General features: G+C 41.2%; 1 protein-coding gene across 2 annotated transcripts in view; it reads right to left on the reverse strand.

The window, feature by feature from the left end:
* LOC105034020 (glucose-1-phosphate adenylyltransferase large subunit 3, chloroplastic/amyloplastic) overlaps nucleotides 1-27422 on the reverse strand; it is a 147045-nt gene that overhangs the window by 99601 nt on the left and 20022 nt on the right. Inside the window, exon 4 of one of the 2 annotated variants that reach the window (XM_073253742.1) lies at nucleotides 14210-14449. The exons of the other annotated variant lie outside the window; for it this stretch is intronic. Coding sequence (XP_073109843.1) covers nucleotides 14210-14449 — 240 coding nt within the window. The remainder of the gene's footprint in view (nucleotides 1-14209; nucleotides 14450-27422) is intronic. 2 annotated transcript variants of the gene reach the window in all.

Raw genomic sequence — 27422 nt, forward strand, 5'->3', positions numbered from 1 at the left:
CGCAGAAACGGGGGCCTGGGGGTTCGAAGCAGAAGAACTCCCAGAACTTACGGAGACAGAAGATTCAGAAGACATTTTTTCTCGGGGGAAAACCTAAAGGGCCCTAGAAAGGCAAATCGAGAGGGGAACGAAACGCCAAAGGTCAACCCGGAGGAAGACACGGAGAGAATGAAAAGACGAAAGATCCCTAGGCGGTGAAAAGAAGGTGGGGCACTAACCTATCTTGCTCTGAGGACCCGAGGAGCGAGAGACGGAAGGCGCCTACGGCTCGAAAGGGCGTTCGCGAGCGCAGACTCTCGGGGAGATGACAGACGCCGGCGAAAATCAAAAATGGAGTAGGACGCCTGAAGGAGGGAGGACGGGTTTAAATAGACCCTGGGATCCGGCGCCATAATGATCTCGAATCCCCCAGGCCAGTCCGCGCTCGACACGTGTCCCACTCCCCGCGGCGGACGACTAAAGGCGGCTGGCGGTTGGCAGGGCCATAATTATGCCGTACCTAGGCCAGTGTACCTGCGGGATTCTCGAAGCGCCCCCCTCGTATCACCCCAACTCGAAAAGACCCCGGCACGCGCTCATTTAATGCCAAAATATCTGGAGGCGGCAGTGCGCAGGATTCGAAGGGACGGTTTCAGCTATGTCTCTCTCCCTCTCTGTACTTCCTTCGTTTGAAATTCAAACTCGGAAGTAGGGAGACTGGTGTTGGGTATAAAATACCCACGGCTGAAACCCTCAGCAGAACCGACATCAGAATGGTTCCGCCCGGACTCCTACGGGAGCCGGGCTCCACCACCGACATCAGAATGGTTCCGCCCGGACTCCTGCGGAGCCGGCTCCACCACCGACATCAGAATGGTTCCGCCCGGACTCCTGCGGGAGCCGGGCTCCACCACCGACATCAGAATGGTTCCGCCCGGACTCCTGCGGGAGCCGGGCTCCACCACCGACATCAGAATGGTTCCGCCCGGACTCCTGCGGGAGCCGGGCTCCACCACCGACATCAGAATGGTTCCGCCCGGACTCCTACGGGAGCCGGGCTCCACCACCGACATCAGAATGGTTCCTACGGGAGCCGGGCTCCACCACCGACATCAGCACAGCTCCGCCGTAGGAGTCCGGGCTCCACCACCGACATCAGAATGGTTCCTACGGGAGCCGGGCTCCACCACCGACATCAGCACAGCTCCGCCTCCTACGGGAGCCGGGCTCTGCCGCCATCATCACAGCTCCGTCCGGACTCCTACGGGAGCCGGACTCCGCCGCCGACATCAGAACAGCTCCGCCCGGACTCCTACGGGAGCCGGGCTCCGCTCACGACGGCTCCGACCATTGCCGAGCTTCAATCGACAGATCCACGCCCCCTGACAGGCCCTCAAAACGGCCGCGACCCTGCTCCACCTCCTGTGGCGGACTCCACGCAGTATCATCATTCCCTGACAAGCCGCAGCAGCCATAGCCGCCTTGCTCCACTTCCTGTGGCGGACTCCGCACAGCTCCATTATCCCCCTGGCAGGCCACAGTAACGGCCACGAACCTGCTCCACCTCCTGCGACGGATACCATGCGATTCTCCTGACGACGGACGCTGCTCCACCCCTCATAACGGATTCCACGTGGCAAGTCGAGGTGATACCCACGTGTCTGCTCCATTATCTTTCGCAATCAATTCCCCTGACCATGGGCGGCCCACTACCAGGCAGTTACACAAGTCGCCATCAGTCCGTTGCCTCCCCCGCCTATAAAAGGGGGGACTCAGATACGTTATCTTTTAAGCTCATTTTTCTTATCTCAAAACTCTGCTAAATTCTCCGTTCGAGCACTCCATTCTTGTTGAGGCAGAGAACTGACTTGAGCGTCGGAGGGTCTTGCCGGAGCAACCCCACCTCCGGTTTAGACTTCCCTTGCAGGTCCCGGCGGCGACCGCGGCTTCCTCAACTCCAGCTTCTCCGGCGCAGGCGGATTTTTGCACCAACAAATACCATGGCTATAAACAATCCAGAAACCAGATCATTGGTGATCTTCTCCCACCCAAACTCAATTTGCTTTTATATCAAGACCGCCAAGTAGATATCAAAATAGGTTGTGGTATAAATTTCCTTGAAACATACTATAAGCTGCTTATTAATATATACAAGCATTAAAGATTAAACAAAGAGGCAGTTGATTTCAGATGGATAGTTGGTTTCAATAGCGTTATATTGGAGAATCAAAAGAGAAAGGCAAGTTGCAGATTAGGAAATGATGCTACACAACCTCGACAATAATGTAAGACTTCAGATGATACAATGTTGGAATAAAGTGGAGAAACATTTGACATGTTGTGTGCCTATACAGACTGATCAAGGATCTGAACAATACCAACCACCATACATGAAAGGCTGGAGTTTTAATATAGAGTTTAAGTGAATCCATCTTGATTTAAAATAGTACAGCTGTTATGCTTGCATTTTAGGTTCAAACCTGAATTTTTCCAAAAAATAAATTAGAAAGTACTTTATTTTCAATAAAAATTAAGTTCCTTTGGAAAAAAGGTAATGAATGACTATTATCTAAACCACATTTTAGGATTCTAGGCATAGACTGGTTTCAGTGTTATGCAATTGAATAACCAAAACAAACTTGCTGTAATTTCTAAAAGAAAATCAGAACATGGAAAACTAAAAAAAAGAAATGAAGAAAAATGAAATGTAATGGCCTCACACCACCATGGCACCTAGGCCTCATACCTAGGGTTGGAACATCTCACCCCTTTGCAGAGTCACACCACAAGAAAACAAGAAGACAATGTTTTAATCATCATCCTTCAAACCTTCATCCATTCAATCATTAAAAACATATCATTCATAACCATTTAGGGCTCAATAAAGAGAAGAATCCTTAAGTCAAATTCATTGCAAAGTCCAAACTATGGTATGCCGAACCATCCCAAGTTGCCTGATTCAAGGCGTACCAAGCAGATCAATGCCGAGGTGGAACCAGGATAGTTCACCCCTTCAGCTTAGAAAATGAAGAGAACCACTCTAATCCAAATAGTTCAAAGTGGAACCAATGCAAATTTTGTTATGCACCAATATGGGGCATTTCACCCCTCCACTGTCTTCAATGAGTGGAAAGAGCCTTGAGAAGGCCTCTCAAGCCTTCTCTCACCTCTTCTTATTTTTTCAAAAACCCCCAAAATTCGTAAAAACAAAGCAGATTTCAATGATGAAAAGCTAGATCCAACTCAAAACAATGTAACATAACTCTCCCCTTCCTCATTGATTCAATTTTTTAATGCTAGGATATCGCAAGAAAAGTAAAAAAGGCGGAGGTCATGCCAAAGTTTTAATTTTGGCATGATTTTATGACATGCTATAGATCTACAGATGATCCACACAATCTTGACTTTTTATTAAAACTATAATTTTTAAATTAAAAATATATTTTTGAATTAAAAAATATATTTTTATATTAAAAATAAAAAATAATAGTCAAAAAAAATTGTAGAATTGGAATCATGTTTGGGGCTATAGATGCTACTCTCAACCAAAATTGAGCACCAATTTAGTTAAGTTTGGATGGGATCATGCACATAGTTACATAGGCCCAAATTTAAATAAAATTAAAAAATAAGTGACTTTCCATACATGCTTATGGACTAAGAAAAATACATATAGCATTCATCTTATGGTGCTACATGGATATGAGCTCAAATTGATTTTCTAAATTTTTGATATTTAAATATTTTTTTAACTTAAAGATTTATTAAAATATATAATTAATACAAAAAATAAAAATTAGTACTAATTTAGAACCTTTTTTGAAGAAGAAAATATTTTTTCATCATAATGACATTTTACTGCTTCTTAAATAATGAATAAAATAACATATGCTCGACAAACTTGCCAGAATGGATCTATGCAAAAAGGACTCCAAGCGTGACATGGAATAGGAGCATGAGTAGATGCTCTCAAGTCGATACTACCGGAGATGCAATGGTTGCAGCATTAAGTTCAAGGAGGCATAACCAAATTGAAGCAGCATCGAGGTGGTGGGTACACCAATGTACCCATGTACTAGAAATGCCCACATGAGTCGGATTCTAATTCTGAAGCCGGTAATGCCACTTTAGAGTTCAGGAGGACCTCCTTGGTCAGCAAGCCATCAATAGAGGTGGAAGCCATATTGCATCTATACCGAGGTTCTTTGGCAATAAGAAGATGTCCTTTAGAAAGATTCCACCAAGGGCCACCATTCATGATCTAGATCAGCATGCCTTCTACAATAGGGATTCAAAGCAGAAAAGAATTGATACTATGCAGATGAGGACAAGAAAAAGGATATATGACGAGCTATTGTGTCTTAGCTTCACTTCAACCACATCCTAGTGAACGCGGTAGGCAACATGTATTCCTCGATATAGGCGAGCGGTCTACGGATGGATCCTGAAGACCAAAGGACACTTATAGTAAGCTTCTTGATAACAACAAAAAGAAGCTATTGAACTGGATCGCCTCCCATTAGAGCAAGTGGGCCATCCATGGACTAATAGTGATGTATGATGGTTGGACCAATCCTAGCAGGCGAAGCATCAACTTTCAAATGTATTGTGATATGAAGACATTCTTCTAAAAGTCAGTTGACACTTTTGATTAGGTGCATAACACCATGTATGTCATCAAATTAATGGACATGATAGATCAAATAGGAGAGCAAAACATCGTACAGGTGGTCACTAATAACGGACCATAATACAAGGCCATTGGGGAGATTTTGATGGAGCGACGGCAGACATTTTCTGAATCTCATATGCTGTATACTATATCAACCTCATGTTGATGCAGATCAAAAAGATTCGTAAGGTGCAACAAACCATAAAGACGGCCCACTTCGTCATCAAGTTTATATATGACCACATATGGGTCCCAGCACTAATAAGAATTCACAAATGTTGAGATCTTGAGACCTATAGTGACATGGTTTGCTACTAATTATATTGCACTTAATAGAATTCTTGAGAAGAAAGTAGGTCTGCATGAGATGTTTCTCAGTGTCAAATGAGAGGAAAGCATATATTAGAAGGGTTGACACTGAGAAGAGCCATATGGAGGGCTTGATGATGACCCAGCAATCATAGCAACAGGTCAAGAGGATCATGGACGCTACCAAGCCATTATACAATATGCTTTGGGCCATGAACAATGAGAGGTTCCTCATATGGGCTTCCTGTATCATATGATGGAGATGGAAAATGCTCAACTCAAGCAAGAAGATCCCATTCCTGCCCAATAGTTCATTAACATCATTGACTAGAGGTGGAACTACAGATGGTAGGAAATTGCATCTAGCAAGTAAGAATGTAAATTGACATACTTATTTATTGACTACTCTTGCAATTATAAATATTTTACTAAAACAATTACAAACTTACAAATTGTATTGGCAATTTACTTCCTAAAGCAAACATTCCAATACATTGACCTTGGAATCGACATGAATGAGGAACTTCTGGTCACCCTACGCAATGTGATTCACAGGATGGAACTTGAGCCAGAAGTTGGAGCCCAATATCTTGAAGAGATAAGTTAACTTAAATGGCATGCGTAAGTTAGCTCGTATCTTCAATCATTAATATATTATAGCACATCTCTTTTCCATAGAAGAAAATGTCTAGGAAGGGCATTGATAGCTTTGGCGACAAGGGAGGTATCGCAAGCAAGAAACTATAAATCCAAATATATGAGATATCAATTATAACTAATACTTGACATTTTATAATTACTACTATCTAATATTTAATTTTCTTTAATTCTTTTGTAGCTGAATGATGGGTTTATTTTGTTTAGGTAGTTAGCCATCTGGATCCTCTCATAGACGGTCTTCTTAAGTGATGTAGGCACAACTGGTCTACCTTCACCCTAATTCATAGCAAGTAGAGGAATTGTCTGACATAAAAGCACCTCAATGGCCCTGTATAACCACTACAATCTAAAGTTGAGACTGAAGTGCATTCACGAGGAAATGGAGCTGAAGTATAATGATTAGCTACAAAACAATGTCATTCAGGATCAGAATGATCCGATAATCAGATGGCTTAAGGGGCCAGCAGCAACAGTCATTGCTCGATGATGGAGGATCGCCTCCATAATAGGCTAGTTTCATAGCCAGGTAGGTTAAGTGAATGCGGCGCAATAAGCAGAATGTAACATTGCACGCTCATATCTAGCGGACCAGCTAGAGGGGTCATTGGGGAGTCGAAAGTCACAAAGCTCCATATCCAAGACATCCTTCCAAAGATATGATCAGGAAATGCTCAAACGAGGCCACTACACTACTGATCCAGTAAGTCAAGAGGGTACCGTCCATCCTCCTAACATAGCTAGACAAAGGGGCACAAAGGAAAAGAAGGCAGCCACTTAGCCCATCTTGAAAGGAAAAGGAAAGCCAGCTATAGCCCCCTTGGAGAGAGTGGATGTGATATCTTGGCATGAAAATAGCCCAGGCATGACCCATATGGGGGCTTGCCTATAAGGCGGTGCCATCACTTGGGCAGATAATCATGAAGAGAGGCACGCCCAATTTTTCCTAGGCATGTGTCCTTTTGCTTTGCACGCTAGTAGTTGGGAATCTCGATTAGTGAGCTTGCCTAGTTTGCCTCACCCCTCTGTGTTTCCCCTTCTCCCTCCCATCTCTCTCCCAATGCCCTTTGTCCCTCTCATTCTGCTGTCATGACTGACCACCAGCCCGCCATCTCTTTGCTCCCATGCTCTACTCTTCTTCTCTTCTTTGTATAATAAGATGATGATGGGTAACTCGAAAGCATTATTCTTCATCTCCTCTCCATCCCTATTTCACTTAAGAAACCCTACCTTTTTACGTCCAGACAGTAGCCGAGATGCCGCTGCTTCGCCCATCAGGACCATGGCCATCTCGTATGGCCTCTTCCTCTTCTTCATTTTCTTCATCCCTTTCTTTTCGCTCCCAAGGCCCTACCATGGATAGGAAGACCATCCCTATTCATCATGCCCTTCACTTATAATTCATCTCACTTTGCCCTTCCTAGACCCATCCTATGATGCCCCTATCCATTAGTCCATCGTCGAGATTCATAACTTCCCACCATCACCCAGGCCTACTACTGGTGAGTCTCCTCTCTACTTCATTTTCTTATTTTCCTCCTTTCGTGCATAGAGAAATAATGGGACCAGACTTTTCAATGCCATGCCAAGGCAGCCTCCTTTTCCCCATACCTCTCTTGGATGCACCTCTTCCTCACATGAATATGGAACCCAGAGTATGGGCCACCAAACTGCAGCTGCACCATGTAAGTTCAAATTATCCTGATACACTCTAGATTAGGAACTATAGATATTTTAAGGGCTAAATATGGTCTTGAATGTGTACCCAAGTCTCGATGACTGATTGATGGACCTCCTAACCCCTAATCCCAAAGGATTTTGGGTTGAGAAACCTTAGATAGGGCCCAGAGACCTAGAAATGCTTTACATTTTCAGTAATAATTATATTTGTTTTAAAAGAGAATGTAATTTTTAATAAACTTTATCTAAATTATGCATAATTTAGTTAAAGTGAGATTTTCAGTGCTCGTGAATCAATCAATAAGTAACCTAACGCTTCACGATGTGTTTTCTAAGAAATTTTAGAAAATTATAGTTAAATTGCTTGATAAAATAGTTTTTATATTTCTAAATGTATTTAATTAAATGGTCAAGCATGTTACTATTTATCATTGAAAACCATGTACGAATAAAATATGTATTTCAATATTCCTGAAAATATCATTTTAGGAGTGGATTTGGAAAAATTGACTAGGTAACTTGTGAAAATGCTTTTCTATTTATATTCAACATGGCTATGATCTAACCGGGCCAATAGGGATTCAATGTTGGGCCTGTAAACTTATATCTAAAGAAATTAGTTTCAGCATGGCACCACCAATAATTAGAATCGTGTTGTTGGGGGGCCATTATCTGTTACCTATTATCTGACCTAGGCCACTAGGTCACATGGCCATAGCCAAATATTGGATCTAGTATCATTTTGTAAAAGCTAAAAAGTATACTATTCAAAGATAAAGAAATATTATTTTTAGATATTTGATAAGAATAAAATTTTACCCAATCAATGATTTGCTATTATGTTTGATTTGTTATTTGTTAATATGCTCTAACCCACTTTGAAGCGTTATATTGCTTGCTAGACTAGTTTAGCTCATTATTCTTCTGCTCTATATACAATATTTTGATCCACGATTGACTGTGAGACTTGGGGGAATGCCCCAGATTCTCTAGAGCATTTAGTAGATCTTAGTTCTCAAGGATTGAGGTTGTTTTATTATTGATTTAAAATTATGATGTAATGATTAGATTAGTTGTTCAGGTAGCCTTGCATGTCCATTTGGTTCGCCTTGCAGGCATGCGGCATCTAGTACATGCCCAATTTGGGGTGTGATAGATTTAATGGTATCAAATCTTAGGTTTAGGATCACTATGGAATGTGACACATCGTAACATATATAGTGCCTAAGTTCTAGGATCCTCAAAACTCATCAAAAAGGTTGAGAGTTAGGTAGAAATTAGGCTAAACTTCATTAAAAAAAAAACCCTAAACTTCATGGCCCAACTTAAATCATGAACTTCAATTTCTCACAATTCAACTCCCAAACTTATAACCTATTAGCAATGTGAACCCTTCACCACTCAAGTGTTAAATAGTTAACCAAAAAAGAAACTGATAGTCTCCTAGTGCTTATCACAATAAGTAGTGCTGAAAAAACCAAACTTGTTCACAAGTATCTTTTCTACAACTAAAACAAAGGAAGCAGACCTCTACACCAATTTGTTCGTCTCCTTATCCATGGCCATCTTAGAGCTCTTTAACCCCCTCCAATTTTGCTCCTTGGAGAACTAGAAGAGACAGATCGCCATGGTGTGGCCATCGTGGTAGTGCCCTTCCCTGCCCAAAGCCACCTCAACCAGCTCCTCCACCTAACCTTCGGGGCCTCTCCATCCACTATGCCACCTCTCCCTCCCACATCCTCCAAGCCAATCTAGACTCCAAGGATAGTACCTAAATTCCCTCCAATCCATCCACTTCCATGACCTCCCCTCCCTCCTACCTCCACTCCACCCCCAAACCTGATGCCCTCCACTCCCACCTCTAGCCCTTGCATGAAGCCCTCCATGCCAACCTCTGAGTGCCCCTTGCCTTGCTTCTCTGCTCCCTCTCCACCGCTTCCTACCACCTTTTCATCATCTATGACACCCTTGTCTCCTTGCTACTCAAGAAGCCATGGGCTTTCCCAACACTGAGGTCTACAGCTTTCCAAAAACCCAGGCTTCATTCCTTCTCTCCCCCATTTCATCCTCCTCTCAATGAAAGCCAAATGCAATCCTACCTCCTTCAGGGCTGCTTCATGCTAGCCTTGGTGGATTTTATCACCATGAATCAACATCTCTGTGAAGCCATTGTGGAAACTAGAATTCTCATCAACGCATGCAAGATGGTGGAGGGTGAATTCCTTGACTACTTAGCTCGAGGACCTTTTTTCCAAGGTAAGAGGATTTTTGCAATTGGCCCCTTGAATCCTATACTTCTTATTAGAGAAAATCATGGCCTACAACAACACGATTGCTTGGAGTGGCTCGATAAGCACTCCAATGTCACTCGTGTATGTCTCCCTCAAAACCTTGTCGATGGTACCTGATAAGCCAATCAAAGAGCTTGTAATTGGGTTGCAGCACAGCAGGCAGCGCTTCATCTAGGTTTGTAACTAGGGGTTTGCTCAAGGCAAGCCTTAGCAAACAAAACTGCCAGCCTACCATGAAAGGATGGTAGAGGGAGTGGGAATGGTCGTAGGAGGTTGGGCGCTGCAGCTTGAGTTCTTGGCCCACCCTACAATAGGTGCATTCATGAGCCATCATGGGTGGAATTCATGCATAAAGAGCATCAGCACCAGCATGCCGATCTGGGTGCCAGTGATGTAGCTGGACCAGCCGAGTAATGCCATGTTGGTGCATCAACACTTGAAGTTTGAGATCCTGGTGAGGGAATGGGATCACCGTGAGGGGCACATGCAAGGCCCATGCATTTTTCCATTAATTATTTAACACCAAAGTGACAAGGGGTTTACATTGTTAACAGATTATAAGTTTGAGAGTTGAATTGTGAGAAATTGAAGTCAAGGGTTTGAGTCAAATTGAGTCATAAAGTTCAGGGTTTTTTATGAAGTTCAACCTAGAAATTAAATAATGAAACATCTCAATTTGCTTTTTTTGAGGATACCTTTGTGTTATTTTATCTGAATATTATTTGTGATTCATGTTTTATTTTCAATAGAATCAGAGTTGCGCAGTGAAGTAGTGAGCTGAGTCATTAAAGACTGGCTAGAAGTCTAGAACCATTGATTGATGTTCAGAGCATGATTGATAAAGGACTTAAGTCATGGAAAAGTAATATTGATAGAAAAAGGATTTAAGATTTGAAGGGTGAGTTTTATGTTCATAAATCATTTTGCTTCTCCCTAGATTAATTAGGAGCAATTATGATGGATCAGTTAATCAAGAATAATTAATGTCAAGGGTAGAGCATTGTAGTATTTTAATCTGGAGTCAAGATGCTAGTGTTTCTTTTGGAAGTGAGCAAGAAAATCATATATGTATTATGGATGGAAAGAATAAAGATTAAAGATGACACCTCATTCCTTGTGTAAGATTTTGAAGAGTAATCATTGCAAGAGAGAAACTATCTAAGGGCTCAATGACGACATGAGGTTAAGTATCCTAAATTTTTAAAAGCCTAGATATGTAAATTTTGAGGACGAAGTGTTTGGAGGGAGGGGGATGTGATATCTTGACCCATAAAAATCCCAAGCCCAACCCATATAAGGGCCCACCTATAAGGTGGTGTCCTCACTTGGGTGGACAATTACGAAGAGAGGTGTGCCTGATTTTTCCCATGCGCATATCCTCTTCCTTCACACACCATGCCTCACCCCTCCACCGCCTTTCCCTTCTCTCTCTCATCTTTCTCTCCCAGCGCTCCCCACCCTCTCTCATTCTCCCATTACGAATGCCCACCATCTTACCCTCTCTTTGCTCCACACTCTCCTTGTCACAACCTCGATCCGAGATTGCGAGCTAGGGGGTCGCAGCAACCGCCACATACTCACATAGAAATGCTCCCCATAAGCATGCAAGGCATCTTATCGTACGATCATAAAGCAACAATGGAATAATTAATCAATAAATTAAGTCCAAATTTAACTAACTAAAATCCAACTTTAAAGTCTCATAACATTCAATGATATTCAATGATCTTACATCAAATTCAATAGGGTTTCCAATCTAAAATAAAAGACCTAAGACTGTTGATGATCAGAATTACTTAAGGAGAAATCTCCTAAGCACCTTGTATTAATACATGAGGTTATATGGTTACAGTAGGAAACGAATCAATTACAATAGGAAACAAATCAATGACAAATATCTCCTACTCTAAATATGGAAATAAATTATAATCCCTAATTTGCAGACATAAATCAAGGGATACAGGGATATCAATCAACACTCCCCATCAAGCTGGTGCATATATGTCATATGCATTAAGCTTGTTACATATGTATGTTACCCTCAAACCCCGAAGTGATTTGGTAAAGATATCTGCTAGTTGATCGTTAGAATTCACAAATGAGGTAGTAATTTCTCCAGAGATGATCTTTTTTCATATGAAATGACAGTCAATCTTTATATATTTAGTCCGCTCATGGAAGACTGGATTGGAAGCAATGTGCAAGGCTACTTGATTATCACTAATGAGTTTCATAGAGCCTACCTTGCAAAACTTCAATCCTTGAAGCAGTTGTTTCAACCATATAAGTTCACACATAGTAAGGGCCATAGCTCGATATTCTGTTTCTACACTTGATCTGACAACGACATTCTGCTTTTTGCTTTTCCATGAGATGAGAACACAGTGCCTAGAAGTCGATCTTCTATCACTAAGGGATCCTGCCCAATCTGCATTTGTATATGCAACAATGTTTGTGTGGCCTCTATTTTCATAAATCAACCCTTTTTCAGGAAAACCCTTAATATATCTCAAGATCCGAACTACTGCGTCCCAATACTATCACAAGAAGAGTTAAGAAACTGACTTAGAACACTAATAGCGAAGGATATGTCTGACCTGGTCATAGTGAGATAATTTAATTTTCCCACCAGTCTTCGATATCTGCCTGGGTCTGAATAGGGCTTCCCTGATCCGATAGAAGTTTCACGTTTGGATCCATAGGAGTATCGATTAGTTTACGATCTAGCATCCCAGTCTCTTCCAAAATATCAAGGGCATACTTTCTTTGAGAGATGGCAATACCTATTTTTGACCAAGCTACTTCAACCCCAAGGAAGTATCGTAACCAGCCCAAGTCCTTAGTTTGGAAGTGTTGAAATAAGTGCTGCTTTAGGCCTTTAATACCATCATGATCATCACCTGTAATGACAATATCATCCACGTAGACCACAAGGTAGATGTATAGATTAGAGGACGAATGTTTATAAAACAAAGAGTGATCTGCCTCACTATGGACCATGCCAAATTGCTGTATGACTTTACTAAATCTTCCAAACCATGCCCGGAGAGACTGCTTAAGGCCATATAGTGATTTGTGTAACCTGCAAATAAGACTCGTCTCTCCCTGAGCAACAAACCCAGATGGTTGCTCCATATAAACTTCCTCCTCCAAGTCACCATGTAGAAAGGCATTTTTGATATCCAGTTGATATAGAGGCCAATGGTTCATGACAGTCATTGATAAGAAGAGTCGGACAGACGCCATCTTAACAACAGGAGAGAATGTGTCTCCATAATCAAGACCAAAGATCTGAGTATAGCCCTTAGCCACAAGACGTGCTTTCAAACGATCCACCTATCCATCAGGGCCCACTTTAATAGTAAAAACCCATCGACAACCAACAGTAGATTTTTTAAGAGGGGAAGGAACAAGATTCCATGTGTTATTGGATTCTAAGGCTGCCATCTCATCAATCATTGTCTGACGCCATCTTGGATGGGAAAGTGCTTCCTAGACAGTTTTAGGAATAGAAACGAAAGACAAGACAGAAACAAAGGCATAATGGGAAGAAGATAAACGATGATAGCTCAAGAAATTATAAATAGGATGAGGATTACAGGTAGAACATATACCTTTACAGAGAGCTACAAGCCAGTCAGTGGAATGCTCAGGTAGGCTCGGGGCAGGTGGAGATGCTAGAGCAGGAATTAAATCGCCTGAATCTTGAGTGAAAACAGTCTTCAAAATCTCAGATTGTGGTCGACGCTGATAAGTGATAAGTGGGCGTGGTGAGGAATGTATTGGCTGAGCAGGTAGAGCAAGAGGTTCGGGCACATATGAAGCTAGAGAAACAGAGACTGACAGACCTAGGTAGGGAATCGATAAGAGCTGAGAGATGGATTCAGATTCCACCAATGAGCTAAAATAAGGTGTATCCTCAAAGAAAGTGACATCTGTAGACATGTAAAATCGATGTGTAGAAGGAAAATAACATCGATATCCCTTCTGAATCCGAGAGTAACCAAGAAAAATGCATTTAATAGCACGGACAGACAATTTATCAAGATCTAGAGAAAGATCATATACAAAATAAGTAGAATCAAAAACACAAGGGAGAACAATGTAAAGAGGATCCTTAAGAAAAAAAGAGAATGAGGTACTTGATTATTTAAAACAGATGATGGCATTCGATTTATCAAGTAACCAGCAGTGATGACAGCATCACCCCAAAACTTTAAGGGTACATTAGCATGTAACAAAAGAGTACGAGCTGCTCAATAATATAACGATGCTTTCTTTCTGCTATGCCATTTTGCTGTGGAGTATGTGGACAGGTGGACTGATGAATCATGCCATGAGATACCATGAAAGAATTGAAGGGAGCAGAAAAATACTCTTTTACATTATCACTACGCAAAATGCGAATAGGGTGCCCAAACTGAGTTTGAATTTCATTACAAAAATTTTAAAAAATAATAAACAACTCTGAACGATCTTTCATTAAGAATATCCAAATACATCTTAAAAAATCATCAATGAAAGTAACAAAGTACCTATATCCTAAAATAGAACTGACATGACTAGGACCCTAAACATCAGAATGAACAATGTCAAAAGGAGACTCTGCTCGATTATTTACCTTACTTGGAAAGAACGTCCGAACATGTTTTTTAAGTTGACATGACTCACACTCTAAAGACTGTAAATGAAAGAGATGAGGGATCATCTTTCTCAGCTTATGTAGACTCGAATGACCCAAACGACGGTGAAGGAGACTAGAAGACTCTGTGACAGCATATATGGTAGAGGATGGAGGCCGGAGATAATAAAGTCCTTGTGATTTAGATCCTACACCAATTGTCTGTCTCGTACTCCGGTCCTATATAAGAAAAGAATCAGCAGTAAAGGTTATAGAGCAATCAAGAGTGTGAGTAAGTTGACTAATAGAAATTAAATTAAAAGGACAACTTGGTATAAAAAGAACAAAATTTAAGGATAAAGAAGGGAGAGGTGTAGGTTGACCAATGCCAGTGACTTTAGCTTTAGAGCCATCAGCGAAAGTGATGTAATGTGGTGTCTTGGAAGATGATAATTTTAAGGAAAAAAAGGATTACCAGCTATGTGATCAGAAGCACCAGAATCCAAAATTTAGGATCCACCAGATGAAGAATGAGAGAGGCAAATCGTAGAATTACCAGTATGGGCTACAGTAGCTGAAGATGAAGCTTGTTGGGCTGCTTTAAACTAAAGATACTCCTTGTATTCACTGTATGATAAAACATTTTGATTGTCACTCCCAATATCCGTGCCTGAGATTGTATGACATTAGCTGATTTCTCTAAAAAACCATACAAAGAATAGCACCGGTCTCAAGTATGGCCCAAATGATTACAAAAAGAACATCGAGGGCGATTATCAGATCCATGGCCACGTCTACCACCACCACGACCATGGCCTCGACCTCCACGATCAGCCGTATTAGAACAAAAGCTGAAGATTCTGAGACTTTGGAAACCAACTCCAGATGCTGCCTCCAAAGGAGGAACTCACAGCAAACGATCAATGAGATCCTCCACCGTAGGAATATTAGGATTTGTTAGAATTTGATTCCGAACAGAGTCAAAATCTTTATGAAGACCGTGGAGAACGAACACCATGTACATGTTGTCAAGCTTGTCTAGCATCTTCTGATGGTTATTACTGGTCAGTATCAACTTAATTTCTTCAATGGTGAATTGAGCTTTGTTTAGATATAAGGGTAGGTCATGATCCATCATTTTGAGTGTTGCCAGGTTGTAGACAGAATCATACAGACGTTGTATATCATTGGAATAAATGCTCCAAGCTTTCTTCCATATGTCATAGCATGTTTTATATAAGCGGAAGTGCACTAACAACATTGGATCAATGGACTGCCATAACAAGGACACCAACTGATCATCAGCCTTCTTCCATTGGTCCGTCTCATCAGCATCGATATCTTCTGCCCTCTTGGTTAGATGCTCGAAGAGTCCTTGACCTAAAAACCATACATCAACAGCAGCATACCAATCCAAAAAACTTTTACCATTGAGTTTTTCTGACGTTATGGTAGGAGTGCCAGAGAAAGCGAAGGAAACAAGGCCCTTCTTCGAATCTAATATGGAAGCCATGAGAGAATGATTTTACTGAACAGATCTGATGATGAGATGATGACCAAAAACAAGGGCAGAACGGCGAAAACTAAAACAGGGGCAGAAATGTAACGAGGGGATAGAGACAGTGTTACCGGGGCTCGCCGAAAAGATATACGAGAAGGAGATCCGACTGACTAGAAGCTTTTCCACGGAAGACAGTGGATCCACCAGATTTTGAAAAAGACTCTGATACCAACTTAAGACTGTTGATGATCAGAATTGCTTAAGGAGAAGTCTCCTAAGCACCTTGTATTGATACATGAGGTTACATGGTTACAATAGGAAACGAATCAATTACAATAGGAAACAAATCAATGACAAATATCTCCTACTCTAGATATGGAAATAAATTATAATCCCTAATTTGCAGATACAAATCAAGGGATATAGCCAGGGATATCAATCAACAAAAAGTATCGAAGTTCTGCTTCTAATCACTCTCATACATATTCTTGTGTCATCTTAGTTCTCAAAATTTGTAAAACCAATAAATTGGGGTAATGAGCTAAAAGCCAAGTAAGCAATGAACACTTCAACTAGATTAAATTATGCAACAAAATAAATAATCATTTATAGAAAATAAGCATATAGAATTCAATAGTTCGAAATCAATTTCTAATATGCAACATTATGAAAGCATTATTCATGCCAAATTCAACCTTTTAAAATTCGAGTTTCATTCACAAATTCAATTTTTTTCAAAAATATCAAGTTCATCCCACCAGCCATGAGCTATAAGCACATTTTTCCTGTGGTGGGGTCAAAATATCATGTATCATCTTACGGTGAGCTGCATGTCATCTTGCAGTAAAGTCCTTAGGAACCGTAAATCTGTTGGTGGTATGGTGCATATCTACTTGCAACATAAACCCTCAAGACTAATCAAATGCCAAAGTAGTACCCCCATTGGCGGGCTTCTTAATATAATTAGGTTGAGAGTACGAGCCATCTTAAATCAAAATTCTTTTCATAAAATACATTTCATATTTCAATTCGAAGTCAACCATGCACAATTCAAATAAGATCAATACTTTCAATCATATATCATGATAATGTTTTAAAATACAATACATTCAATGACAAAATATTGTTCATCAAATTCATGCATCGTTTCATAAATCATGTTAAAAAAATATTTTATAATTTATCGATAAATCTAGAAAAATAAAGCATTAATTACCTCATATATATTCCAATAGATCCCAACGATTTCACAAATTTCATTTCAAAATCTTCAATTAATAGATCGTCACAATATCCCACTATCGGACATCTTATCAAGACAATCACACCCCTATATAAAATCGAATCCAATATTAAAAAAATATGAATAATTATGAAAAGACAGGATTAATGGGTGGTCGCATCCAACGGTCTAGGCTGATCCCATCATTATAACTTCATTCGATCAAGATCAAGATAAGAGATAGGTGGTTCAACAAAGATCGAGAGTGCTCAATAGTATCCGACAAGAATCAAAGTGGAGGTCAACATGCCATTCGGCAATCAGGGATCAACTAAATCAACTTCATTTAATCAGGATCGTTCAAGATGCAAGAACTTGATAAAGATTAATAAAGACCAGATCTTGCGATGCTCGGCAAGACTCAAATGGTGCAGATATGTTGTGTGACCGATAAGTGAAGCGAAAATTTAGTGCAGGGGTAAAATGGTAATTTTAAAACTTTTTCAAAATTACTATTTTACAGCGAAATTATTAATTAATCTCATTAATTAATACTAATTAACCCTACACTAGGATCTAAATATGATACAACAGCATGCATTTAAATTTGAAATTCAAATTTGAATCAGTAAACGTTTTACAGTACTGTGTTCAGAACACATCACCTTTTGCGGGTAGTCGATCACCGCAATCTGATCACCGTCGGAGGGCTCTGATCGTCACGTCGCAGCCACCCAACTGTCTGGCCTCTGTGGATCGTCCACACGAAGCTCCCGTCTGATCAGCTCCTCACGAATGCTAGTTCGTGATTTCATCCTTTTGATGGCAGATATTGATCGAACTCCTTCGATCGATGTGTGCCGACTTCTCAGATGCTCCGGATCATCTGCATAGTTACTTGAGAGGCTGATGGATCTCTCTCTGAAATTTGGTGGACTCACGACACTCGTGGCACACCAATCTCACTTCCCGAACCCTAGGTAGAAACCCTAGGGTACACACCAAAAACCCTGCGCCCAATTTTCTCTCTTTTCTTTCTTTTTCTCTCGGAAGGTTTTGGACCTTCACCTTACGCAGAAGCCTTCCTCACGCCCCAAAGTTTCTCTCCTAATTTTTCTACGCACGTCCCACCTTTCTCCTCTTTTTAAAACAACATCGAACGTGTCTTATCCGCGTGAGAGGATAAAGACAAGAGGTTACACATTTGAATTCAAATCAAATTTGAATTCAAACGAAAACCAACTTATCCCTATCCTTTTAGGCGTGAGAAGAGAAGGGGCGTGGCTCTTTGTGCGTGGAAAAGTTTCACGAGAAACCTTTTCTCGTGTAAGTAATGTGGCGCACAAAATGGATAAGGATGAAAGGGCAAGTGATAAGTTATCCATTCAAATTCAAACATGCTTTGAATTTGAATGGCTAACTAATTATTTTATCCATCCATATGGCGCACAAATGAGGACGTGGGGAAGGGTTTTGCGTGAGAAAAATTTCACGAGAAGTTTCTTCTCGTGAATTCAAATGGGTGCAAGGAAGTTGGGTGACGCAGGGAATTTAAAACAAGGTGGTTTGATTCAAATTGAGCCAACCTAGTTTAAAATAGGTTGAGCACAATTAGACCAAATTAAACCCAACATAATTAGGCTTAATTAGGCTTAATAAAATCCTAATCAAATCAGGAATTAACTAAACCTAACCCCTGATCAAATCAGGGACTAAACCACCTTAGCGATTAGGTCAACATTTAACCTAATCGGGTCAATCCAAACTGAATCCAATTCAATTGGACTTGATCCAAAAATAATTACTCAATCAAATTGAGTTAATTAGTGATTAAATCACTAATTAAACCTCTCATAAATATTGAGTCCAAATTCGATGGGCAATCAGGCATCAGAGACCATCGATATGAAACCCTGATCAAAGAGTTGAAATTTCAAATTCAAAATTTGAAATTCAAAATTTTGACCCCGGTACCCAAAATGTGTGGAACTCATGATTAGAGAATCCTAATTCTCAATCATAGAGTTCCAGATAGATAAGACTCATAATCAACCATCAGATCAGAAAGGAACCTCTAATGTGTGTGACCCCGCAGGTTCGAACCTAAGCCGGTAGCACAGGAACCAATTTCTGTACTAATCGAAGTGACCATCTAGCAATGGTACCCGACGACCGGATAGGTCGAATAATCACAATCGCAACATTCAGAACCTACGTGAATATGGTTACCGTATAATTTATCCCTTTTGACCCCTGTGTTTAGGATGACTCAGAGTTAAACTGTCAACCCTGATGATATCATCCGAATCGTGCTCAACTCAATTAGTCCTGTGACTCCTCACTAGGACTACCCTGGCCAAGGTTTTGCTAAATTGAAACACGACTGTACACAGCTCCTAAACTGGAGTGGTCAATCCCATCTTGACACACGCACCGACAAGTCAAGTACTTGACTACACCCAGCAACCTTCCATCACTGAATTAGAAATTCAGGTAGTCCAGTGCCTAAGTGCAGTGAGTTGCTTGCAAGTCACCGTGGCGGTCTCAGGTCGGAGGGACATTTATACCCATATCCCATCGGAGCAAATCTTGACAGCAGAAATAGCTCCGGAGTTGGTCACGTTCAGTGCAGATGTACCATTACATCTCACCTGTATGCCATACCAGTGTCTCCACACTCTTTGGTTATGAGGACAACCAACCCATATGGCACACAACGACCTATGCTCGATAAATATTGTCGTCCTTGGTAACAACGTATCATTTGGTCGCGAACATGTTTAAGGACTAAACGACAAATCCTCCTTTGTCGAGTCTAAATAGTCCTAAGGACTTCACCACAACACAGGAGTTCATTAGAAGATGAAACATTTGTGATGAAAAAATACCAAAATAACTTTTATTTATTTATAATTCATGTACTAATACAAAAGGAGCACAACCGTCAACAGGCTGACGATTGGCTTTGGGACACTATTCCCAACAATAAGATGGTTCAAATTCTGTCTCCCCAGTCAACTCAGATTCAAAACGACAAAACTAAGGATCCTTCATTAGGTTCATAAATCAAATAGAGAAAGAATATCATAAAGAAATTAACAAAGTGAAACAAGGTTGACTAAGTGAAACTGCCCAACATCCCAACCAGTCCAATCAAGGCGATTTAATCAAATCATGATTGAAGTAGTGTACAGATGGTTCAATAAAAATCATGAATGAACAAATCTAGTGGTATCTAATCCAGTAATGGTCGATGCCGGCATGCTGCCCAATGACCGCAAGTCAGGACCCATTCATCAGGATCGTTCAAACTCATTGACACAGTCTTCTTAAAGAGAAAAACCTAGAAGAGAAACAATCTAGATAGAGAGGTGGAGAGAGAAACTAGAAAGAGAGGGAAGAGGGAGAAGAAAAGGACGAGGAGAGAGAACTTTCTTCTCTTTCTTTTCTTTTTGTTCTTTTTGCTTCTTTTCATTTTCCTTTTTCTTTCTTTCTTGTTTCCTCTCTTTATTTTCCTTGGCGGATCAGGGGCTTGATGTTCCCCGTTCTTTCTCCGGAATAGAGGCCATCATTGGTGTGGTTAGGGTCGGTAGTGGTCGGGGCCTCAATGACACAATTGGTGCTTTCCTTCCCGATGATCAGCAATGACAAACGACTAGGGCTGGAATCGGGCCGGGTTGGGCCGGGCCACACCCCTACCCGAGCCCAGCCCAAATTTTTTTGTCGGGCTTCGGGCCGGGCTTAGGCCCAAATTTTTTTAAAAATATATAGCCCAAACCCGGCCCGAGCTCGATTGGGCCGGCCCACATCCAAGACCGAATCAGGCCCAACCCACGTATAGGCCCGAATGAGCCCATTGTTCAAGCCCGAATCAGGCCCGCTTCCAAGCCCGATTATCTGGCCTGTTTAAATGGCACCAAAAATCTTCAAAACAGAGGATGGAGATCTAACCTTGGCTCCGGCACGATGTTGAACCCCAGGCTCCCAACTGCCCAGCACGATGATGGCAGTCGTCGGTCAATGGACGAAACTGAGAAAGTCAGGAGACAGAAGAGTGAAGAGGAAGAGCAGAAGAGGATGGGTTTGAGGGTTTAATGAGATTAAAAAAATGGAGGTCTCACCTTGGGCGATGGCAGCACGACGACGGCAGCACGGTATTGAAGCAGCACGACGACGGCGATGGGAGCACGGCAATAAACTTTAAAACCCTAAATTAGGAGGATCCTTACCCAGAATTCAGAGGATCTGTCGACGATGATGGCGGTCGGTGGACAAAACACGGACCAGGGATAGAGGATCCTTACCCTAAATTCAACGAAAGATGACTTCGACCGACGACAGCGATGCCGACGAATGACTTCAATGGGGAAGAACTGAAGACGAAGAACTGGAGAAGAGAAGAGGAAGAGGGCAACGGGAACTCTCGACGCCGTCGAGGCGATGGGCTCAGCCGACAGTCGCTCAAGGCTCCGCCGACAGCCACTCAGGGTTCCGATCCGGTTTTGCGAAGGAATGGTCGAATGGAGAGAAGGGGGAGGGCTGCTGAGGCCTGATGGTTTTTCATCTTCCTAGTTTTCGGGCCTCTAATCAGGCTCTAATCGGGCTCAATTTCAGGCTCGGGCTCGGGCTGGACCAAAGGTCCACCCGAGCCCGGCCTAGATGGTTTCAAGCCAAGCCCGAAGCCCGATCCGAAGCCGGCCCAACCTAATGGGCCTCGGGCTGGCCCGAGCCCACTTCCAGCCCTACAAATGACATTGGAAATCAAAGAAAAAGGCTACAGAAAATAGGGTTTGTTTTCCTCAAAAGTTTTCCAACAATTATCGATTGGGATCAAAAATCTAAGGCCCTAAGGAGGTGGAGGAAAGGGTCAAAATTTTGGACATCTTATCAATCTTTTTGGTAGTGATTGGGTCCTGATTTCCAGCGAACTTGGTGGAAAACTTCTGGAAGGAGAGAGATATTTTTCGGTGATTGCGAGTGGCCAAAGTTGGTGGGGCTTGAAGGGGGAGCTCGACTTCCTTAATTAAGACTGGATGAAGATGTTACAGTTCCTCTTAGACTCGAATTTTCATTAAGATTTACAGAAGAAGAAGACTCCCATCAGGGTCTTCTTCATCGCTTTTCCTTTTTTTTTGGGGGGTGGTGCCTCAATATTCATGCACAAGTCCTTTTGGGGCCTTTTTCCTTGGTGGCTGGGCCAGTTAAGTGGACCCGGCCTAGTTCGAAATTGGGCCCATTTTGGGTCGAGATATTACACTCCTACTCTCTTCTTTTGCTCTTCTTTGCTCCCACACCCTCCCTATTTCACTTGAAAAACTCATGCTTTTCTACTTCCGGATAGGAGCTAGGATGCCGCTACTTCACCCATTAGGACTGCAGCCATCTCATAGGTCCCCTTCCTATTCTTCTTTTTCCTCTTTCCTCATTCTTTTCTCTCACACAACCCTACTATGGACAGCAAGACCATCCTGAATCATGATGCCCTTCACTCACAACCCGTCTCACTTTGCCCTTCCTAGACCCATCCTACAATGCCCCTATTCCACACTCCATGGCCGAGATTCATCACTTCCCCGCCGCACCCATGCCTACGATCGGTAAGTCCCCTCTCTTCTTCATCTTCTTACTTTCCTTCTTGTTTGCACTTAGGAATAATGAAACTGGGCTGTCAATGCCATGCCAGGACCCAAACAAGCCTCCTATCCCCCCTCTCTCTCTCTGGCACACACCTCTTCCTTGGGTGCTTGTGGAACTTGGAGAATGGCCTACCCAACTACAGCCATACCATATAAGTTCAGATTAAAGAGTCCCAATACACACTACATCAGGGAATTATAGAGATTTTAAGGGCTAACTATGGGCTTTGATGTGTACCTAGGTCTTGATGACTGATTGATGAACCTCACAACCCCTAATTCCAAAGGATTTGGGGTTAGAAACCTTAGATGGGCCCCCTAAGTAAATTAAATATGTTTTAAAAGAAAATCTAATTTTTAATATACTCTATCTAGATCATGCATAACCTGGTTAAAGTGATTTTCAATGCTCGTCAGTCAATCGGTAAGTGATTTTTAACGCTTCACAGTGTGTTTACTAAAAAATTTTAGAAAATTATAGCTAATATTGCTTGCTAAAATAGTTTTTATGATTTCTACATCTATCTAGTGAAATGATCAAGTATGTTACGATTTATCTCTAAAAATGATATAAGAATAAAATATGTATTTTAATATTCCTGAAAATATCATCCGAGGAGAAGATTTAGAAAAATTTAACTAGGTAACTTGTGAAAATGCTTATGTATTTATGTTCAGCATGGCTATGATCTGAACCCATCGATGGGGATTGTACGTTGATCCTATTGACCTGTAATCTAAGAAATCAGTTTTGGCACTGCACCACAGATGATTAGAATGGGGGTATATGGGCACCATTATATATTTCTAACCCATGGCGCAAGGTTACATGGCATGGATTGTATGGCCATAGCCAAATGTTGGATCTAGTACCAATTTGTGAAAAGTATACTTTTGAAAGATAAAGAAGTATTATTCTTTGATATCTGAAAAGAGAAGAATTTTGCCCAATCAATTATATGCTATTATGTTTGATTTGTTATCTATTAACATGCTCTGACCCACTTTAAAGTTATGCTGCTTATTAGGCTGTTGTAGTGCATTATTCTTCTTTTCTTTATTTTTCAGATATTGATCCATGATTGGCTGTAGGACTTGGAGGAGTGTGCTAGATGTCTGGAGCATTTAGTAGATCTTAATTCTCAAAAATTGAGGTTGTTTTATTGTTGATTTAAAATTATTATGAAATGATTAGATTTGTTTTTCAGGTATCCTTTCATGTCTATTTGATTCATCTTATAGGTATGCGGCGTCTATTACGCGCTCAGTTCAGGGCATGATAGTGGAGTCCGCTCACTCGAACTCAAAGACTAGATGGAGCAATGACAACAGTTTTGATGATGCATCTAGTGGCCAGGGAAGGAGTGGAGGACATGAGACCATCATTTACAAGACATAGCCTTAGGGTGGTATTTGATTCAATAGAGGGTCCTAGCCCACTCACATCATGCAATGTCGGAACCACGGTGCACGACATAAAACCCACAAGGATACCATTGCATGCAAAATATAGGCTCCTCAGGGTCATTCAGGACACAATGCTATGTAGAGTACCATCCTTAGACATCAGATTTCCAATCAAGATCTTATTACCCACAAGCTGGCTACCATTATACTGATATGGATATGGTACATCTGAGGCATTGTCTTCTAGTAGCTACTAGCCTACTACCCCATACAGCCTAAAGTACCTTATGATTTGGATTTGCTTCCAGCATTTTTGGATGGGCCCCCCCACAACCACATTATCAAACAGATGAGTCTTTTAAGGGCCAGAGCTACAGGCCTACAGCTAAAGTACCGAGACCAATTACAACCTAGGGCACATACCTTATAAGATGAGGTTATAGGACTTTAACGTCATGTGGTTGGAGGTGTGGCATGATGTGCCTCTTGATTATGAAGATGATCCTAACATCTTCAAGAAACATCAATACTCCATCAGATTTTAGATGTCGACATCTATGTTGTACTACACTAAGTTGATTATATATTTTGTATTTCACTAATTTTCTATATAAATACTAATTGATCTACTTTAACTGCATTTTATGAGAAAGTTATGGTCAATTTAGGATCAAGAGGCATCAGAACAACAAATCACACATCAAAAAATATTAGGGTTGAAATCAATCATAGAGCAAAAAAAGAATTGCAAAAACCAAAAAAAAAGAAAAAAAATAAAGAAACAAAAAAATAAGCTGCCACTTTGATGATGAACATGCCCTAGTAGACTGCATGTCAATATGCTAGGGAATGTGTCGATAGTGTGAACCTCTGAAATGAGTATGACACAAAGCCCTTTAAAACTATGGTAAGATGACCTAAGGCATATTTGATGCGGCTCAAAAAAGTGCTTTTGTAAATTTTAAAGGAAAAAAAGTACTTCATAAAAGACATAAGAGTTTGGTAACATCATTTGAAATGCTTTTACAAGAATTAAAAGTCAAAAATGCACGTTTAGGAGAGGCTAGAAAAACTAACTTCTAGCTTCTTTTTTTGTGAGATTGCTTCATATCTTTCGAACTATATGGTAAGCCTATCCATAAAGATCGTTATACAAATCCAATTACCAAACTGATTTACTAAAATGCACTTTATAATTAGGAACTTAAATGAAACATTTTTGGAATTGACTTTTTGAAAGCCAGAAGCAATACCAAGCACGCATTAAAACACTATTAAAGGCTGAAAGCTGAAATAAATCTGATTTGTAAAATCAGATATTCTAAGCAAGGTTTTACATCCTAGTGAGATAGGGGGTGTCCCAATCATCCCATCCCATTCCTATGAGAAAACAGGATCGGACGAGGTCAAGACTCCAAAACCCATCCACACAAGGAGAGAAGAAAAAAGGGAAAAGAAAGAAAAGAAAGATGAACAAAGGAAAAAGTGAAAGCAAAGAAGAAGAAAGTGAAAGAAAGGAAAGATAAAGAAGAAGAAAAATTAAAAAAAGAAAGAAAGCAATGGATCAGAAAAGAAAGAAAAAGGAAAGGAAAGGAAAGAAAGGTAGAAGAAAAAGAAAGAAAAGAAGGAAAGAAAGAAAAAAAGAAAAAAAGAAAGGAAGGAAAGAATAATGGAAGAGAGACGGAGGATATCTATTGAGACACATAATTGGGACTATTATCGGGATGAAGTGGACAATGGGGTGTCCCATTTCACAGAGAAACTAGGACACCTCGATCCCACAAGATTTAAAACCTTGATTCTAACATCTGGCCCTTCTTTGTTTCTACTCCTTCATTATTCTTTCAGTCATATTCTATATATAAATCTTCTTAATCTTTTCTTAATTTTTCTGGGATATATATTCTATATATCCCAACTTCTTTGATGTGATAATCTTAACACAGGACACATCAGTGCAATAAATACTATGCACATGTGTGTAGAATTATGTAGTACATATACATATATTTATGTACATGGGTATCTTCAAATGTATGGAAATTCACACAATCACACCATACATTTGTGCACATCACAATACATTAGCTAATTCACTAAAGTTTATGAGTAACATGTCTTGATGAGAAAACCTGTATCAATGTTATGTTACCATAAAGAAACAAAAGAAAAAGGTTCCCCACAAAACTAAAATAAATCTATCACCTAAAAGAGGACTCAATTTAGTGCAATGTAAATGTATCCATCTAGTTATTATTTGTCTTGTAGAATTTAATAATTTAGTAAAACTAAATACCTTTGCATGTGGCTATTACGGCTCAAAAATATAAATTGCTAGATAATGCTAGAGGACTTGATCATGATAGCAGACCTATAGCTAGCACCCATTATGGCATGAGATTGATGAAGTGAAGAGGAGGAGCGGCACATTACCTTATTTCGGCTTGAATCTAGTGTGAAATCATCAAAATCTACCCCACCTTTTGTGATTTTTCATGGTTTGAAAAAAAAAGAGAAGAGGCATTGAGAAGGCACAGGAGGCCTTCTCAATGCCTCTCTCAAATAACTAAGAGGGTTTGCACCAAGATTTTCCATGCTGTGCCGAACCGGCCGGTACACTCTGTATCGTACCGGACCGGTGGAGAACCGGCACGATTCGGCTGGTAAATTCAATACACGGGCGGTACGAAAGGAAAAAAGAGGGAAAGTGAGAAAAAGAGAGAGAGAGGAGGAGAGGGAGGGAGGTGGGAGCTGCTGGAGGCCGACGGTGGCCGGCTGCGGCCGCCAGAGGGCTTTCGAGTCCTGTACCGCCCGATAGGACTTTCAAGAGAGCGAAAAAGAGAGAGAGAGCACTCGAAGGAGGGGCGAGAGACCTACCAGATGGACGGCGCCTCCGTCGTGAGGGCCCCGATGGCCGGCGAACCAACGCCGACGGCCTGAGGGCGATCGAGCGGACGAAGCTCCTCCACGGCTCTATCCTCTTCTTCTTTTTCGAAACAGACGACCATCTGTTTCGATTTTTTTTTTTTTTTTTTTTAACTTATGAAGTCGGCAACCTAGTTGCCGACTTAAGGGATTTTTTAAAAAAAAAATACAAAAATCATGAAGCCAGCAAACTATTTGCCGGCTTCACTTAAAACTAAGTTTTTTAAAAAAATTTACGAAACAGGGGCGACGCCCCTGTTTCACGCCCGCGGCACCGCGCGCGTGGACTGCGCCCTTCGACGACCACAACGGCCAGCTGGAGGCCGTTCGGCGGCCCCGCCGGCTCCTTCCCCTCTCTTTTTTTCTTTCTTCCTCTTTCTCTCTCTCTCTTTCTCTCTTTTTTTCTTCCGATTCGGGTTCGCTTGCCTTCGTCGGTTCGATACAATACGAAACCGTATCGATCCGTACCGCCGGCCGATCGATACGACCGGCGATATCGGTTCAGCATACCTTGATTTGCAC

This window comes from Elaeis guineensis, chromosome 3 (assembly GCF_000442705.2).
Source record: "Elaeis guineensis isolate ETL-2024a chromosome 3, EG11, whole genome shotgun sequence".
Classification (NCBI taxonomy): domain Eukaryota; kingdom Viridiplantae; phylum Streptophyta; class Magnoliopsida; order Arecales; family Arecaceae; genus Elaeis; species Elaeis guineensis.